Here is a 17,394-nt window from a genome sequence, read left to right as displayed (position 1 = left end):
TGGGCCTGGCAACCCCCCCCCGGACCCTCACTTCTTGCACCCTCCTGTCAGGGTAACCTGAGCCATGCAACCCCCCCTTCATACAACTCATATCCAAGGGCCTCTCTGTACCCAGGCACCCCCACCACCAACACACACTCTCACACTCTCACACACAGAGGGGGTTACTGTTGTGTACCTGCACCTGCTCAACACATTCTCCCCCCTCACAACACACACACACACACACACACACTCACACACACGGTTCCAGGGAGAACAACAGCCCATCAATCACCGCTGTCAACACAACAAATGAAACCTCGCACTCTACATAACATACAGTATTTATAACAAACGCGATAATGAGGGACCCTCAAGCTTCATAATGAAACGGAGGCATGCGTGAGCATCCGGCCGCTTGCGATTCGGAGCACACACGGACTCCGTCGTGTTTGTTCTGCAAATAAATCCTGCGATAAACGGTTCAATCATCTGTTAATTGATCCTCAAAGATGAACTGTTTCTCCTGCCGGAATCCAGAGTGACTTGTAGCCGGTGGGACGCAGCAATTAGCTTCAAACCCGACATATTTAGAACATGAGGCATGAGGCCGCCGCGCCCACACAACAGATGCAGCCAGTGACCCCCGTGTCAGATAAATACCAAATGTTGCTCGCAAGTTGCAAATTGCTTCGGGAGTTGGATTAACTCTTCCCACACTGAAATCTCTAATCCTGTACGAGCTGGATTCTTTGGGATGAATGTTGCTTCCACTTTTTCTCCCGCTAAAGTTTTTTCCTTTTCAAGAATATGTTTGCTTGCTTATTCCACCGCTCTTATCACCAGCGTTGCACATATGCCCTTGGTGAAAAAAGAAAGTTTCTATGTCGCTGTCAACGAAAGGAGCTCCTGCTGTCAACACGGCGGCAATACGTACATTTTCAAGTTAAAAAAAAATATTCAAAGCAATGTGACCGTCTGTGCTCCACTCACATTAAATACATTCTTTTTGCCACAACATCACATTTGTCTCAAACCTGCTGCTCTCTGTCTGTCAGGTTTCCTTCAACGCAATGCATGATGGTATATAATCCTCGGTACATTACTTCTCAAGACGAATGGCGGCATAGTTTGAGTGCACGTTATAGTGTATAATAAATCCCACCGAACATTCGGGCAGCACGTTAGACACATTAGAGGTGTCTCAGAGAGGTGCTAAGCTAAGCTAATAACATCTTTAAAGACGACAGCATTTTAAGAACGTCGATCTTCCGTACCGTGATGTACTTCTGAGTGAAACGGGGTCGGCAGGTGGGACATAACGCTGGGAGGAATCTGATTTGATGGTTGAAAGCTCTGTGCAGAGCCGTAGCTGCAGAATGACGGATGGACGTCGTGATGTTATTGGTTGACACTGGTTGGTTCCAGCTGATGTAAGCATACATCATATGTTTTTTTCCCCCCCAGGAAGAATAAAATGTTGGATTCTCATATAAAAATAGTATACATTTCAGTATAAATTGTTAAATATGTGCACAATCTGACTGGGGATGTTATGTAAAAGGGTTCAAAGGGGATTTTTCATTTCAGCTCGACTTTAACGCACACACACGAGAGTGGAATACATTTTCTCATCTAACTCTCAGCAACAAAGCAGTCCACTTTCTAAAATGTCAGACTATTTCTTGAAAAAAGTGCAATCATTTCTCCACATAGTAACTGTAAACATGCTGTTTTCAACGACCAGTCGCGCTGTGTAACATTCCGTCTGGCCGGTCAGGCGAACGCCATCACCTTGAGCAATCCAGTGGTCACCAGTTAAAGACTGTGGTTTTACTGTGAGTGTAACTGTCTGAATATGAAGCTGAGCATTTCTGAAAAGGTTATGTATGCTCACTGAACCCAGTCTGCCCGTTAAGTCAGAAAAAATGAAGCCCTTCTGAATTACACCTCATTTTGTTACCCCGTAAAATGTGAAAAGGTTGTAAATGGTCAGTGAGCATTTATTTTCAGTTCATCATCATTACTTTTCGCTAGTAACAAAGGGCATGGTGAGGTGAGACCATTTAACTCCACGCCCGCTGCTATGAAACAAATGTTTCAAAGTTTAATATCAAGAGTGAATTCTCGCTGAATTTAAAAGGAAACCACCTGCGGTCATTGTTCAACATGTAAAACCTCCAGATTAGCTCGTCTATAATGTTCTTATTGAGTATGCAAATGTCTTTAGATAGCTAATAAAGCTATTTTTTCCCCATAATGAGTTTTACTTTCATGCCAGCCATCAGAGTATTCAAATATTTCAAATAGTGGATATCTCATTTTTGGGAGGACATTTCCTCTTTTGAAACGTTCATGAAACGACGTCTTTGCCGAGACAGTCGTGATGGATTTACACAATGCAAAGACACCGAAAAGAAAGACTTCAGGCGGGTTCAGCTGGGTTTACTTTGTCTTCTGTTGACAACAGCCACGCTTGGGGCCTTCATTTTTATTTATGTTCTCTTTACAACACATTATACAGAGTCATCAAGTTGTTAGTGCGCCGGAAATTATCACAAGCATTAAAATAAATGTAAAAAAAACGTAAGAAGCTCAAGTCATTTCAAATAAAGGAATGTTATTGTGCAACAACGACTAATACAATTTATAATACATATAAAACACTTTTAAAAAGGCATTTTAATGCTGTTTGTATTATGTAAGGTGTCTGTGTGGCTTTTGCTGCAAAAAAAAAAAAAAAGAAGAAGAAAACATTCTAACTAATCCATGTGACTGGACAGTTAAACAGCGACTAGTGAAACCGATCTCCAGTTATAAATATGTGGATTTTAGCACCTCCGTTGCCATTATGAATTTTAAAGGAACATTCAAGTCTACACTATCCACCCTGTACATCAAGCACGCAGATCGCAATCCATCTTTGGCTCAGGGTTGGGGAAGGAGCACCTTTAGGAGAAGGCTCTGGGGGAAGAGCAGACTATCTGTGGTGATACATATGGGTTTTTGGCTTGGCTTAACACGCCAGAGAAGTCTCCTCCTCCAAAGCTTCCTCCCACAGCAAGCACCTTCCTCCCTCTTTTTTGTGTTTTTTTTTACTCCCCAGCCACATCGCGCTGAATCTGAGGCTAACCGAACCCTTAACCACGTCTCATCTTCACGACAACCTGTAATTCCCGTCGTCCCGGAAATAAAACGTCCACCAGAGAGACAGCCACACAGAACCTTCCATAACACACAAGGTCAGAAACATAATGGCATATTCAATCCAATACAATTACATTTCTTCCCGGCCTCGAAAAACAGGTTTTCTCCATGTGTTTTCTTGCACACATGTAAAAAAAAAATGTCTCATTATTTGCTTTGTTTTGTTTTTTTTTACTTTATATCAAATCTCTTTTTAAGCACTCTTAACTAGACACACATATACATAAAACACGCGTCGTATTTGCGACCGGTAGAGAGCTAGCTAGATTATAAGTTTCCGTTTTGGTGTCTTCAGGGAGAACTAAAGGCGGATTTCTGCCTGTGTGTTTCCGCCCTTTGCCAGAAGGGGGCAGAGGGGAGCGTTTTGGCGTTCGAATCAGCAGAAACGAACACATTAAAGGGTCGGAAGAAGAAGGGGAGGCGGGCTGACGGGGTACATGCCTTTGGGGGAGGTGGCACTTTAAGAGGCGAGCCAGAGGGCGTTTGTCGATCATTGGGCGAGCCGTAGGGAGGAGAGAGATGTCTGTCATTGAGTTTGAAAAAGAGGAGGAGGAGGACGAGGAGGAAGGACAGAGGAGAGAGAAGAGAGGAGCGGAGCATTGAGCTGTAGGCCTGGCAGACAGATAAGGAGAGGCTTAAAGAGTGGAGTGGATTGTGTACGGGCCTTTTCTGTGGGGGAATAATACAGTGAGGAGTCACCAGACGACAGGAAGGAGGAGGAGATAAAGGAGGCCAAAGGCGTAGGGACAGAGAGAACGCAACAGGGGCTCGGAGGGAGGAGATGAATCCCAAGATGGGAGCAGAGATGAAGAGTGAATAACAAAGGAGGGAAGACAGTGGAGGCAGAGAGGGGGGGGAGATGGAGAGAGAGATATCTCGTTACCAGTACTATGAAAATAATTAACCCTGGGTTGGAGAGGAGAAAACGTGCGAGCGGATTAACTGGACCTAAAATAACTGAGAGCACAGAGGCTGCACCTCTTCCTGGCAAAGCCCCCCCTCCTGTCAGACCTCCGAGAGCGTCCGCTGGGCCGTGACGTCATTCCACGTCGTCAGTCGCCGGCCGTTGAGTCAACAGCGGGGTCACACCCCCCCCACCCTTACCTCTGTCTTTTCCTCCCCCTGTTAGCAGAAAAATGTGCAGCTGTTACAGTAAGGCAGCGCGTTCATAGAGGGCCAGAAATAGCCCCTTTAGCCGGGGCAGGGACAAGGCGACAACTTCCATTAGCTCAAATGGGAGAGGATTGAATCACCCCGAGCTGGAGGGCTTGAACCTTCATCTACGCCGGCTGAGAGCAGGAATCATATTTCTCTCCCACTATCACTATCCCCTCCGTCTCTGCCTCTCTTTTTCTCTATCTGAAGTCCAGAGTACACTCACTGCTCCGCTCACTGTGTGTGTGTGTGTGTGTGTGTGTGTGTGTGAGATTGAGTCGTAAACATTAAGAGGGGGAAGATCCAGGAGACTCTAAACACAGAGGGATGTCTTTGGGGTTCCTCTTAAGGAAGTTATGCGTGTTGTTAGGCCTTAAACAGTTTTACAGTTTGCCCAATGAGCGCATGCAGAGTCTCCAATCAGCCGTTGTAAAAATGATTTGACGCTGTTGCCACTGATATAGTGGGGCTATTCTTACAGCCAGCGCTGTCGTGAAAGAGTAGAGATAATGGGAAATAATGGGGGCTGCATCAGGCTGGGCAGAATGGGAGGGAGCAGACTAGAGGAGTGGAGGCAGTCATGGAGAAGTCAGACCTTTATCTACAGGAGAGAGAAAAGGAAGAAAGGAGGGACGGAAGTGAGAGAGAGAGAGAAAGAGAGAGAGAGGAAGAGAAACAGGATAGAGCAGTTAGCATATAAATCACTTCTGTAATTTGAATTAACAAGAAAGTCAGGAAATTCACAGTGGAAGTGGAAAGAGATGGGATTGGAGAGGAGAAAGAATGAAGATCAGTATGAGGGGGAGGAAGTTAGAGTTTGACACGTCGACTCTGGCAAAAAAAAAAAAAAGAAAAAGAAAAGCAAATTGGCTTGTCCCCGCAGCTTGGAATTCGTGATGCGTATCGGACGCACTTGGAGAAAGCTCCTCTTTTCTTTTCTTTTTTTTTCCCGGTGGATAGGATCACAATAAAAGGAACCAGAAAGGCAAAACCCGGGGAGCAGCTTTTTTAGAATTTGTTATCAAACCAGCCGTCTTAGGGTCTCGCTTCAAATGGCATATCTTATGACCTGACAAAAGCACTCGGGGTGCCGGCTGGTGTAAGAGATTATCGCGACATCTTAGATCTCGGCCGTATGGCTGCGTCTACAGTCATCCGCCTGTGACGAGAGCAGATATGATGTGACTCATTTATTCAGGGACTCAGGTTGCCGTTTGTGGTGGCTGTGAAGTAGGTTTGTGGTTTAACTGCTCGCTAGACTTCCATCTCTCTTATCCCCGACAGCTCCCTCCCCCGTTGGCCTCCCCCGCCTCCCTATTGGTTTATCTTTTGAAGGTGAGCTGGTTGGCGAGGCGGGAGAGGAAGCCAAGCGGTTTGGACCTCCCTATCCCTCCCTCACCGCCGGGCCTCTCCTCCCCGTTTTTGCGGGTCAGCTCCAGCTCGATGGTCATCAGCACCCGGCCCTCCTCCCCTCCCACCACCACCCTCTCCGTCTTTCTGGCTACGGTTCTCTGCGGCTGCTTGGGCTGGCGCTTGAACCCCGCCAGGTCTAAGGGCTGGAGCAGCCGGCTGGCGAGCCCGCCCCAGCCCCTCCCCGTATCCTATTTCTTATCCTTGCGTGACTCCTGCTTCTTCTTTTCCGAGGCAGCCGCCTTCACCTTGGAGGGGTCGGCTTGAGGCACGGGGCCCTGTGGGGGAGGAGGGAGAGGGGGTCAGGGGGAGAACAGGGGAGGAGAGTCACTTCAGGAGGAAAGGAGCGTGAGGGAAAGAGAGAGAAAGAGAGACAGGGAGGGGGGGCACAAGGAGGGACGGACGGGTGAGATGGGTGTGTTAGACATGAGAGGATGAGAGATGGAGTTAGCAGGAGAGGTGGAGCTGTGTGAAGAGGACAGAAAACCACATTTAGGAGGAGAGAGTGAGACATACACAAAGATGGGAGAAGGGGGGGGGGGGGAGGTAGAGAGACAGTCCTTTTAGGGGAGGGGGTAGCAAGTGAGGGGGGGCGGTGTCCAGAGCTGTAAGGGGGTGACAAAACAGGTAACCATGCGTTAGGATGGGACACAGTGGCAGGCGGGCTCCATCCACCTGTGACAACTGAGTGACAAATGATCAATAAGACACACACACACACACACACACACACACACACACACACACACACACACACACACACACACAGACACACACAGACACACACACACACACACAGACACACACAGACACACACAGACACACACAGACACAGACACACACACACACACACACACACACACACACACACACACACAGACACACACACAGACACACACAGACACACACACACACACACACACACACACACGCACACACACACGCACACAGATGATGGGCTCTTATTGAGATTTGAGATTCTTTGTACCGACATCTTTCAATTTGACTGCATCCGTAGACTAAATACTTCCCAGCAGTTCATTAATTAATGTGCCGGCCTCTTCCCAGGAATGCATAACTTTCCTCAGACATTGACTCATATTTCATAAGACACTCTTATCTTCCGTGCTGTCGGACTTCCCTTAGTCAATAGTCATTATAACTTAGAGGACCATCTCTTTGTACCGACATCATCACCCGTCATCATCCACAACATCTACATTATTCAAAAAAACACCCAAATAGGAGTTTTATAACAATTGTTATTGCAATGCATCTCAATGTATTAAGTTATAATTTGATGGAATTTGTTTATCCTTTAATCTATTTTGACTTTTGACTTTTAATAGAGGAGGTATCCTCATAAACCATTTGCTTCTAACGTCTCCTGCACAACGTTCACACTTATATACACTATATTTGTGTACATGCAGATAAACAAATCAATTATTTGGCAAATAAAAATGTCAAAACTGGTCATAAATGTGGCTTTAAAATGACTTTTTAGACATGAAGGTTATTTTTAACTGTTGTTTAAACATCAGTCGAGTCACTATAGTGCGGTGTGTAGCTAGGACATGCAACACAATGCATTATATAGTCATTTAAAGGTTGTTTACCATTTTAACACTACGCTTAAAAACCACAACCTCTTTTGAATTATTAAAATCTTGCCTTTTTCCTGTTGGAAGTGAAGTTGCTTTTGCTTTTAAGTTTATTTTTTAACCTCCGATTTAGTGTCATACTAATGAATATGTTATAGTTATTCAGATTGTTTGTTTTCCTTGTTTCGCTCCTTCCTGTGTTTTTGTGCATAAATTGTCTCATCAGGTCTTGGAAAAAAAAAAAGATGCTGCATCTCCCGGGGCTTATTCTGTTGACAATATAATTTGATAAAAACGTTCCCCTTATTTCAACCTTGATGCCTGAACGCTGACTGTCCTATGAAACGTTCAGACACTAAAATCTACATGAAAAAAGGGGAATGGACGCCGTACCATTACATTTAGTGAGGGGAAATGAAATATTTGTTTACAAATCCCATAATTGGGCTATTAAATGAATAATTAAAGTTGACGGTGGAATGAATAATTCGTTATAGACCATTTTGCCGGAGCCGTTGTGAAGACGCCTAATGCGCCACATTCAGCCACCATTCATCTAACGTGCACACAATTCATCCATCCATTCCCACTCATTCTGTATATTGTCTGTGCAATGTCCAAAAAAAAAAAAAAAACATCTCTAAGAAGAAAATCGATAGAAGGAAGGAGGAAGGAAGTAAAGTGAGGCTTCATTTAGAGCACAACAAATCCATCAGGGAGGAGCGGACAGAGTGGAGATAAGGTCAGAGTAACACTTAACTTTACAATAGCTGTATTCCACTGCATTAACCTGTGAGTTAACCTGCTGAAAATGATCACGAGCACACAATAATACTCTGATGGAGCCTAATGAACCTTCGCTCGTACGTAATGGTTCGCACAACGCCCTGCTTTAAATGCTCGGGTTGGACAACGGGCCGGAACGCTTTAAAGCATTAGTCGGCGTGAATAGTAAGCATGCTGGATGTGAGGTGGGGAGACATCCTCTAATACATCAGGTTAGTCGACGGCGGAGAGCACACTGGAGGCTGCTCCCGGCCACTGGAGCCTCCACTAATAATCCCCCACTGATTGCATTAGGAGATGCATCATCTTTAATTGTGCTCTGCGCCGAAAGCAGCACGTGCTCGCCGCCGCGGCTAGCGTCCGGCTCGACGGGGCAGCAGCGCGGGCCCCATCCGGCGTCATTACCTTCAATCATACTTACAGTCTCTCGTACATCATTGCATTGTTTAGCATGATGCGTCCCCACGGCAGCTTTCTGCTGCGCTGCTGGGGCTCCCACGCTAACGACAGGCTGCGTCGTAAACACACCGGAGCCCGCTTAGGCAGCAGAGCGCAGGGCCGCCCCTCGTTACGGGGCGGCTCACACTTCAAAGGGAAATGTGGGGACGGTGGCGACACGGGAGGGCAGACGGGGGAAGGTAAGTGGCCGCGTGCGTCCCCCCCGCCGCATACTAAAGAGGGACGGCGACAGGTGAGGGGGGGGGGGGGGAGATTGAGAGGTGGATGAAGAGTGAGAGGTAGTGATTTCCTTTCCAGGAGCCGAGGCTGATCAGAACCAAGAGAACCTGAGGAGGCAGAGGAGAGAAACTGGAAAGGGAGTGATGTGGTGGTGGTGGTGGTGAGGGGAGAGGAAGTAAAGAGGGAAGAGGACAGGGGGATTACAGACAGAGAGATGCTTCTCATGGTCAGCGAGGAAGAGGAGGAGGATGCGACTGAAGAGAGGGAGGGAGACGAGGGACCAAATAAAAGGAGTGTGAAGGGGAGAGCAAAGGAGGGAGTAAAGAATAGGGAGCTGTGGGTGGGGCGGGTTGTACGTGTGTGAGAGAGCTCAGATCGATACAGAGTGCACTCAATTATCATTCCAGTACAGTGCGTGTGTCTGTGTGTGTGTGTGTGGGTTCATTCCCGTGAGCTTTTGTGTGTGTCTGTGTGTTGGTGTGTGTGTGTGTGTGTGTGTGTGTGTGTCTGCCGGTTAAACTCCTCTCCCACAACTCCACCTAATGGGGAGCAGCACACACCACAGGGTTCCTTTGTCTCTCTGTCTGGCTCGCTCCCTCCTTCGCTCACTCACGCGCAGCCTTTTGGAGATTTGTAGTGCAAGCCCAGCAAACCGAAGGGAACAGAGATGGTGAGGCTGATACAAAATTGTGTTGTGTCAGCAGAGTCTCCTAATAAGGGCTATTTGATCAAACAACCACTTATGAGCGCGCTGTGAAATCCCACGAGCCCTCAGTGTGCGGCGTAGCTACAGTAGAGAGGAATCGGCACCGAGGGGGCAAACAAAAAGAAATGAATAAAAAATAAAGAAGTGGGAGCTCAGATGTGTTTTTTTTTTATTCCCAGACATGCATGGGGAGTAACTGTAAATGACAGCATTGTCAAATATCCCAGTGTCCTTTTGGCGCCGAGTTATTTATTCACACACGCACTGTCACCCACCGCAGGCACTCCAGAGCAACCGACTGTAGCTCAAGACTAACCTGACAATCACACGACGGCAAAACGAGAGGAGGAAGACGAAGAGGGGCTTGGGGGGAGATGCGACTGAGTGCCTTTATTTGAGGGAGGAGGGAGGTTTGGCCCTTGCCGGTCTCGCCCTCTAGGTTTGTGCAACTGGGGCAAGATGGCGTCCTCTGAAGTGCCGCCGCCGTCGTCTTTACATTAGCTTTATACCTGCAGCTCAATCACTCAAACACCTTTGATCCGCCGCCTCCCTTATCTTTTGCGCGTCTCTCATTTCAAAGCAGATTTTTGTTTCCCATTCTGGAAAACGCCCTAAATCCAAATCCCCTGATTTCCCTTTTTTTTCCCCCCATTATCAGCAGGCAAGGCGTGCAGTCGATTACGATACACCCCCGCTTTTGAGACACAGAGTAATCAAACACGACTTGCCCCGGTGCCTTGTATTTACAAAAGAATACAAGCCACCACGATGTCTGATTAATCCGCCACTTGAGGCTATCACTCTCCCATGGGGAATAGAGGGGAAAAAAATACCCCAAATCCTTGGCGCGCAGCAGCGTCAAACCACCGATAACAGCCCAGACCATAATAGGCCCAGTGATTTTCATTTGACTCCCAGTGAGCCAAATCAGCAGCTCCCGTCCCTTTCCCCGCTGCGAACAAATCACCGCCCCATTCAATACAGCAGCAGCACCGCTCGGCCATTTCACAGTAGCTGGTTTGATTTTCGCCCAGTGGCTGTTTACTCCCATGGCGCCGTTTGGCCCCCCTGAGGGAGCTGAAGGAGAGGTGAGGGCCACCGGGGAGAGAGACGGGCAGAGGAGGGACAGCACGGGTTTTTAAAGCACCTCCGACGCTGAGACGGCACTAGGATTTGAACGGCTTGAACACTGTTATTAGTGTTTGCCAGGCAGAGTTTTGAATGACATGTTATTTTGTGGTGGAGATGCTGCTTTGAAGAGGAGTCGGGCTAAAGTGCGCGGACGCATTGGCGCTGCTTGGACTGGATTATAAAAGCCGTGCTTTTACGCACTGTCACGTTGGACGGGTGCTATTGTGTGGCTGCATTGCATCCGGCGAGATGAATATTCCTTCTGACAACGCGTTTCCCGAGCCCGACGTTATTGTCATCCCTCCAAAAATGGGACGTCATTGTTGCTATTTAGCGCCCGAGTGTGACAGCGAAGCAAGCTGTTGCATTGGGTGTTGTCGGCTGGATGCGCACATGTGCTGGAGCGTGTCAGGGGGGGAGGCGGAGGAGGAGGGGGAGGGAGAAGAAGTGAGGATGGCTCAGGAAGGAGAGGAGGGGACTTGCCTGTCTCTGCTGTGATCCCTCTTTCTTTTTCTTGCCATGTTTGCTGGAGGGGACAAAAGAAAGACAATGTCAGGATGTCGAATCTATCTCTCCCTCCAGTGGTCGCAGGGCAGCATTGCCTGGCAGCCATCATACAGAGAACATCCACTTAATCTACAGGCCCACCCGTCTCCAACGTGGCCCCCAGGCTGCTGCATGTGTTAAGATCTCCTAAGATTGGATGGTGAATCCCATCATCTTCGTGATCTTGTGGATCATCCACTCTGAATCTTTACTTACCTACTTTTAATAATGTGGTTTTGGACCTGCGTGGTCCTGTTTAATAGATTAAATCTAAATGGAACATCATTATCTGCCTCTTTCTGACTTAGTTCCAATCTGAACCTCTCACACCTAACCCAATCTAATGGTGGCACGGCAGCTACGCCAGCTTGGCCACGCAGGTGTCGGTGCCAGGGATGGGCTCCGGCCTCAGCTCCCGTCCCTGGCACAAGAACGAGTGACAGAGCGCCGCCGGCCACGGGCCGGGCACTGACCTGACACTGAGGCTGAAGACGCGACGCGCCACCAGGAACCTCATCAGGTAGTAGATGACCACGATGAGCACCAGCAGGCCCAGCACCACTCCGATGATGGCTCCCGTGATCACGCCAGCCTGGATGGGCACTGTGAGCGAAGGAGAGGGGACAGGAAACGAGGAGAGAGTGTTAGAAGGGACAGCAGAGAATTTCAGCATGAAAACAATGGAAAAGAAAAAGCAAGTGACAGAAGGGGAGGAAAATATGTCATAGAAAAGATGAAATGGAACAAAGCTGGAAGGGAAGGGAACGAGAGATGAAAGTGAAACAGACAAGGAACGCAAAGGTAAAATAAAGGTTGAATGGAAGATACGAGCGAAGTGGAGACAGAGAAGGTGATGAAAAGAAGGGAGATAAGGGAGGAAAAAGGTGAGAGCCAGCGTAAGGAGGGAGAAGTCGGGGGAAGACGACGGAGAAGAGGAAGGACGGGAGAAGAGGGGGGAGAAAAGGAGTGAAAGAGAGGCAGCGATAGGATCTCCGATGGAGAAAGAGATAAAATTGTAATTGATTTCATTTAACGGGACTGGTGCAAGGAATTCTAAACGAGGGAGTGTGACGACTGGTCTGAACACGGCTCTCGCTGTAGTCTGATGCACAGCACAAATTGAGATTAATTTCAAAGTTTGGAATGATTATAACAACAATTGAGAACAGTTGGCTCCTGATGAAGAAAATTCGCCAAACTGTGCCATATGGGCTCAGTGGAAACCTAATGAGCAGACACAGATGTAAGACAATGCAGAAATTAGACTTTACATACTGGGGGGGATTTGATTCTGCAGAGGAACGCCCGCAGGACTACGCATGTCCCCCCTCCCATATCTCACCCTTCTCAAAGACCAGCAGGCGGACACTGGAGGGCCGGCCCACTATGTCGGGTGGGTTCTTGGCGTCGCAGGTAAAGGTGCCGTTGTCGTTGAAGTCCAGGTTCTTGATCAGGATGGAGCCATCACGGCGGCCCGGGTTCCCCACAAACTCCAACCGGTCCCTGAATGGACCCTTGTTGTCCAGATAGGCGACGCCGCCGGTGTAGTGGAAGATCTGTGAAGGACATGGTGTTGTTTGTGTGACGTCATCATAATGACATGTTTGTAATCTCTGGAGTCGCTGCTACATTCTGTTGCACAGAAGCGTTTTGCATTTTAGGTCAATGTTGCTTGTTTTCTGGAGGCTCTGAGGTTGCTGCAGCCTGTAATGGTTAAAGAGGCATTCATATTTTATAATCATGTACAGGATCATGGCGGGTATCAAACCGCAATACCTTCTTCTGGCGCCAAATGAAATGTGTCTCTAGCGCTGAGAGTATTGAAATCTCTTGAATACTAACTCTGGTCACATCTGGTTTAATATTATTATTAATATTATTGCTACAATTAACATTATTAAAACCTTAAAACATGGCAAACATGTTAGACACAGCTGCGAGGCAAAGCTGGTACACATTTAGAGTCGTATTTCTCTCCAACATTCACTCTTTTAGCTCTGTTTTGGTCTCCTCCTCCTGTAATTAGGCTGAATGCTCCAATATGTTCACCTGTTATTCACATTGTCTGAACTGGAACATTGTCTGCTTTTGTGTTTCAGTTAGTGCACAGTGTTTTTCCCCTTTCTTTTTTTGCTGAAACAACTGCTTTTGTAGTTGAAATGAAGCTGTGAGAGCGATGAGAGACAATAAAAAACAGGAAAGTTTGTAAAGGCTGAAAACAAAAACAATGAGCTGAGAACAGCTGAAGGAAAACTACAGAGTCAGGTCATAATCCTCCGAGACACTAAGAACACTTACTTTCACATTACATTCATTTGATCGATTTTTAATATAAAACGGTGACTAGAGCGGCTTTGAAAATGAAAATGTCCACTTTTGTATTGTTTGGGTATTATACGGAAAGTCAGGATCATCATCATAAGTAGTGACAAATTGACACAAAGATGACTAGGACCACCAAAAGTGTTGCCATGCTAAAAGCAAATTGATGCCAATGTGAGTGAAGCCAATGCTGAGGTGCCCTAAACTTGTATTCTTTCTTATGACCATCAGGGGGCCAAACACCATGCTTCAAAGCCATAGTCCAATAATGTGATGTCACGGTGAATACGTCCACGCCTTCTATGCGGTCTGCGGTAACTGCTGATGGCCCAGATTCTACGAGGCCAAGATCATTAATTAAAACGTCCGGCACACTGATTGAAGGTGTGAGTCGTGTGAGAGCCATCCATGAATTATACAAAGCCTTTCAACATGGTACGAACATGCTAGAAACCAACATATTAAAAGGACAAATGCACCGTGAAAACAGATAGAGGTATGAAACTGTAAATCTGTCCCGGCGGGTAAAGAAATGAGCAACACAAGATAAGGTGGGGGGGAATCTAGTTTCAAAGTGAGGGCACTGCGGGAGACGGATGAAAGCGAAGGAGGTGAGGGGAGGAGATAATGACAGAGGAGGGGAGGGACAAAGGAGGCAGGGCTGGGGAGGAGGAGATTAAGGGAGGTGGACAGAGGGAGGCGCAGTCAGGACGGGGAGATAGAGAGATTAGAGAGATGGCAGGACGATAAGGGCAGGGAGAGTGAAATTAAAGAGCGGGAGGCAGGTGAGACAGCGAGAGGAGTGGGAGGGAAACTTTCTGTTGTTTCCTTCTCCCGGTGAATACATGGCTTGTGTGTTAGAATAAACTGTGTGATGACATTTTAGACGTTCACACTGTCCTGTATTCGTGGATAATACAAAAAAAAAAAAAAGGATTCCTTTTTGATGATTTTGCAAGTACCCTGTTCCGTGAGAGTGCCCTAAAAATTACTCAAAATTCATGAATCCAGGAGAGAAAATGATCAGCCATGGTGAAATTCTACACAGGCAATTTGACATTTATGTTGCAGCCAAAGATGCTTCGGTATTTTCTTCCTGAATATTTATGTGGAGCTTCTTGAATGTGAGCACATGTTGTCAGAAATTCATTTTGGAAAATAAGGATGAAAGTGGAACTCTGGAGCACCTCCACCTTTAATGATTTATGCTAAATATCCTGCTCTTTAAACGTTCACCAACTAGTCGCTAACTTCCTAGTCGCTAACTTCCTAGCCTCTAACTTCCTGGCCTCTAACTTCCTAGCCTCTAACTTCCTAGCCTCTAACTTCCTAGCCTCTTTTGGTTTCTGCAGAAAACAGCTGCCTGCTGCGCATGAAAGCGACGCGTAACGAGGGCATGAAAACAGCAACGCCGCTGGCTGCTAAACTAACTTTTTGTAGAGCTTACGTTAAGTTGGCTCCATGACAATCTCATCAAGGCCAACTTTAAAGTGGATGTGACTGATGTGACAGAGATCGCTTTACAGGTGGCTTGACTGCGATAGCAAAATTTGACACAGCATATTTTCTTTTACAAGTCGACGACATCATCAGCTGACAGTGGGCCTGACTACCACGGTTATCAATAAGGAGACTGTAGCGGTTGTGTGTGTGGCTGAATGCGTGGCTCACAGAGATGCTGTCCCGGGAGCCGTCGGGCCGGTACGTCCAGGAGAAGGTGACGTCCTCGGAGGTCCAGCGCCAGGAGAAGAAGGAGCAGGACAGCCGGATGTCGGAGCCCAACAGGGCGTGGCGCTCCCAGCCGGTGTAAATCACTATGGCCTGGGACTGCTCAGGCACTGGGAGACACACAGCAGGTGCATTCATTCACAGCTGATCACACCACCACAAGATTAAAATAGTACCACGTAGCCTGACTAGCATTTGGAGAAGAAGGTGGTCAGAATTGCAACCTGCAAAAGCTTTTCGTTAGCAAGTTTGTGAACAAAAACATGCACAAAAAACTCTGATGGATGTATCCTGGTTACAGCCCCATTATTTTGGGCTCAATACAATGGCTCACATTTCTTAAATCACCACATGTTCAACCCCTGCTGTATGACTGAGCATACAAAGCATCGCTAACGATACCATTTGTGACTTCTCTCCCTGAAATCTGCCAGATAAATCCCAAACGCTTAGATATGCGCCCACACACACATTGTTAAACTGCACATTCGGGGGCGTCAGATCCACCATTGATTCACACATGCACTCAGTAAATATTTGGACTGCCGCTGGGATATCAGCGCTCGTCCCTCAAAGTCAAAGGGGAACATCATTTTTTCACCATTAATATGGATTATGTTGGCTTAATCGTGTGCACTGTTTATGCTTGAATAATAACTAATGATCGATGTTAATTTGGTTTGGGCTGCAAAATCAATATTTTACTTCCCTCGAAAATGCGCTCCGCATCTCAAACGACCAGGAGAAGCCTCTGGGAGCTGCGCGGCGCCGCCAATCTAACATTAGCTGGAACAGCGTCATTTTTTAAGTGTTCAGGTTTCACTTAAAAAAGTGTGAATGCATCACGCCAAGTCCCACTATTCTCACGGATATATCAACACTCGGAGCTCTGCGCTTGCTTTCTTTCCACACCCGGAAAGTACAAGTTCACAGCTTCGACTGCGAGTGGCCTCAAGCGAACGTCGTTAGTGCAGCCAGCTCCCCCCCAAACTTGTCAATGAAATCACGCTTGACACTTTTAATTAAAATAATCTGACAACTATCTGACAGGAGGGGAGCCTGGAAAGCCGTCGACATCAGGGCAAAAAAACTCTGCCAACCATCCATCCTCTAAAAGTCATAATATTACCCTTTAACTTCTCCAGCTTGGAGACACCTGCTTTCTAAGAAGCAGCACATGTACAGTGCTGGGTCATTTAGCATAACGCACCAGAGGATGAACAATATCCTCCAGAGGTGGCCTAATGACTCTTTTTTAAAATTAAATCGATAAGTAAATGTTCAGATATTAAGTGCTTTAGTTTAAATATGTAGAGGGAGATATTACATTCCAGTAAAAGATCAATTCATTCACTTCTCAGCATATTGACCTTTTTTTCTACTATCATCAAGTCCATCAGCTTTCAGGTAAGCACTGAACATCACATCCTCACTTCACCTTTAACCCCACATCATCATTCCTACGTCTTCAGTTTTCAGTCCATGAAATCAAACTTCATAAAATAAGATTTAAAATAGGAAGATTCTCTCTTTTTACCTATTCCCAGGAGGACAACCGCCGCCAGCGCCAAAAACGTCAACATGGTTGGTGGCTTCTACGGAGCTCCCCAGAGAGACGGATGCCGCGGAGCTGACGGGAGTCTGTCGGAGGAAGAGTCCCACCCTGGAGGGAGTGTGAGTGGAAGGAGGAGAGAGAAGGACCGTGGACAGAGGGGTGCAGGACGCCAGGACAGACGGCTTCAAAACAGGACAACAACAGGAAACCCACTGTCCCCTGGTTTATACCCAACCACACCCCTCGCACAGGCCCGGCCCGGCCCATCACTCCTCTCCACACCCCCCTCCCCTCAACCCCTCACCCCCCCTGTCATCTCCGACCCACATCGGAGTAAATGACACACATTATCTTTAGAAGTGGAGAAACAAGTAGGGCCCTATAGAGCACAGGGGCAGGGTATCTGCATTGTTCAGCATGAGGGCATGAAGGTGTTGGATTACATCCTCGCCGTAATGTGTGAGTTGAGGGATGCTAATCAACACTTAGCGTGTAGGCGTGAACGAGGGTGTGCGACGAGGAAGCATGTCTATGTACGTGTGATCATGGCTCATATGTAATTATTACATACTGTATGAGAGAGG

At 47.1% G+C, this 17,394-nt stretch overlaps 1 protein-coding gene across 1 annotated transcript; it reads right to left on the bottom strand.

Moving 5' to 3' along the window:
• Nucleotides 1-4,951: 4,951 nt before the first annotated feature.
• Nucleotides 4,952-17,077, bottom strand: mpz (myelin protein zero; the record flags this gene model as incomplete). Its single annotated transcript, XM_084008079.1, is given in 9 exon segments — nucleotides 4,952-6,032; nucleotides 11,143-11,185; nucleotides 11,679-11,808; nucleotides 12,548-12,761; nucleotides 15,199-15,365; nucleotides 16,793-16,845; nucleotides 16,847-16,998; nucleotides 17,001-17,059; nucleotides 17,062-17,077. Coding segments are annotated over 9 exon segments (921 nt in total). The 3' UTR covers nucleotides 4,952-5,945.
• Between the last annotated feature and the right edge of the window lie 317 nt (nucleotides 17,078-17,394).

This window comes from Eutrigla gurnardus (assembly GCF_963514095.1).
Source record: "Eutrigla gurnardus genome assembly, chromosome: 4".
Taxonomy (NCBI): domain Eukaryota; kingdom Metazoa; phylum Chordata; class Actinopteri; order Perciformes; family Triglidae; genus Eutrigla; species Eutrigla gurnardus.
Note: the sequence above shows the minus strand (reverse complement) of the source record. Positions and strands in the feature narration are given on the sequence as shown.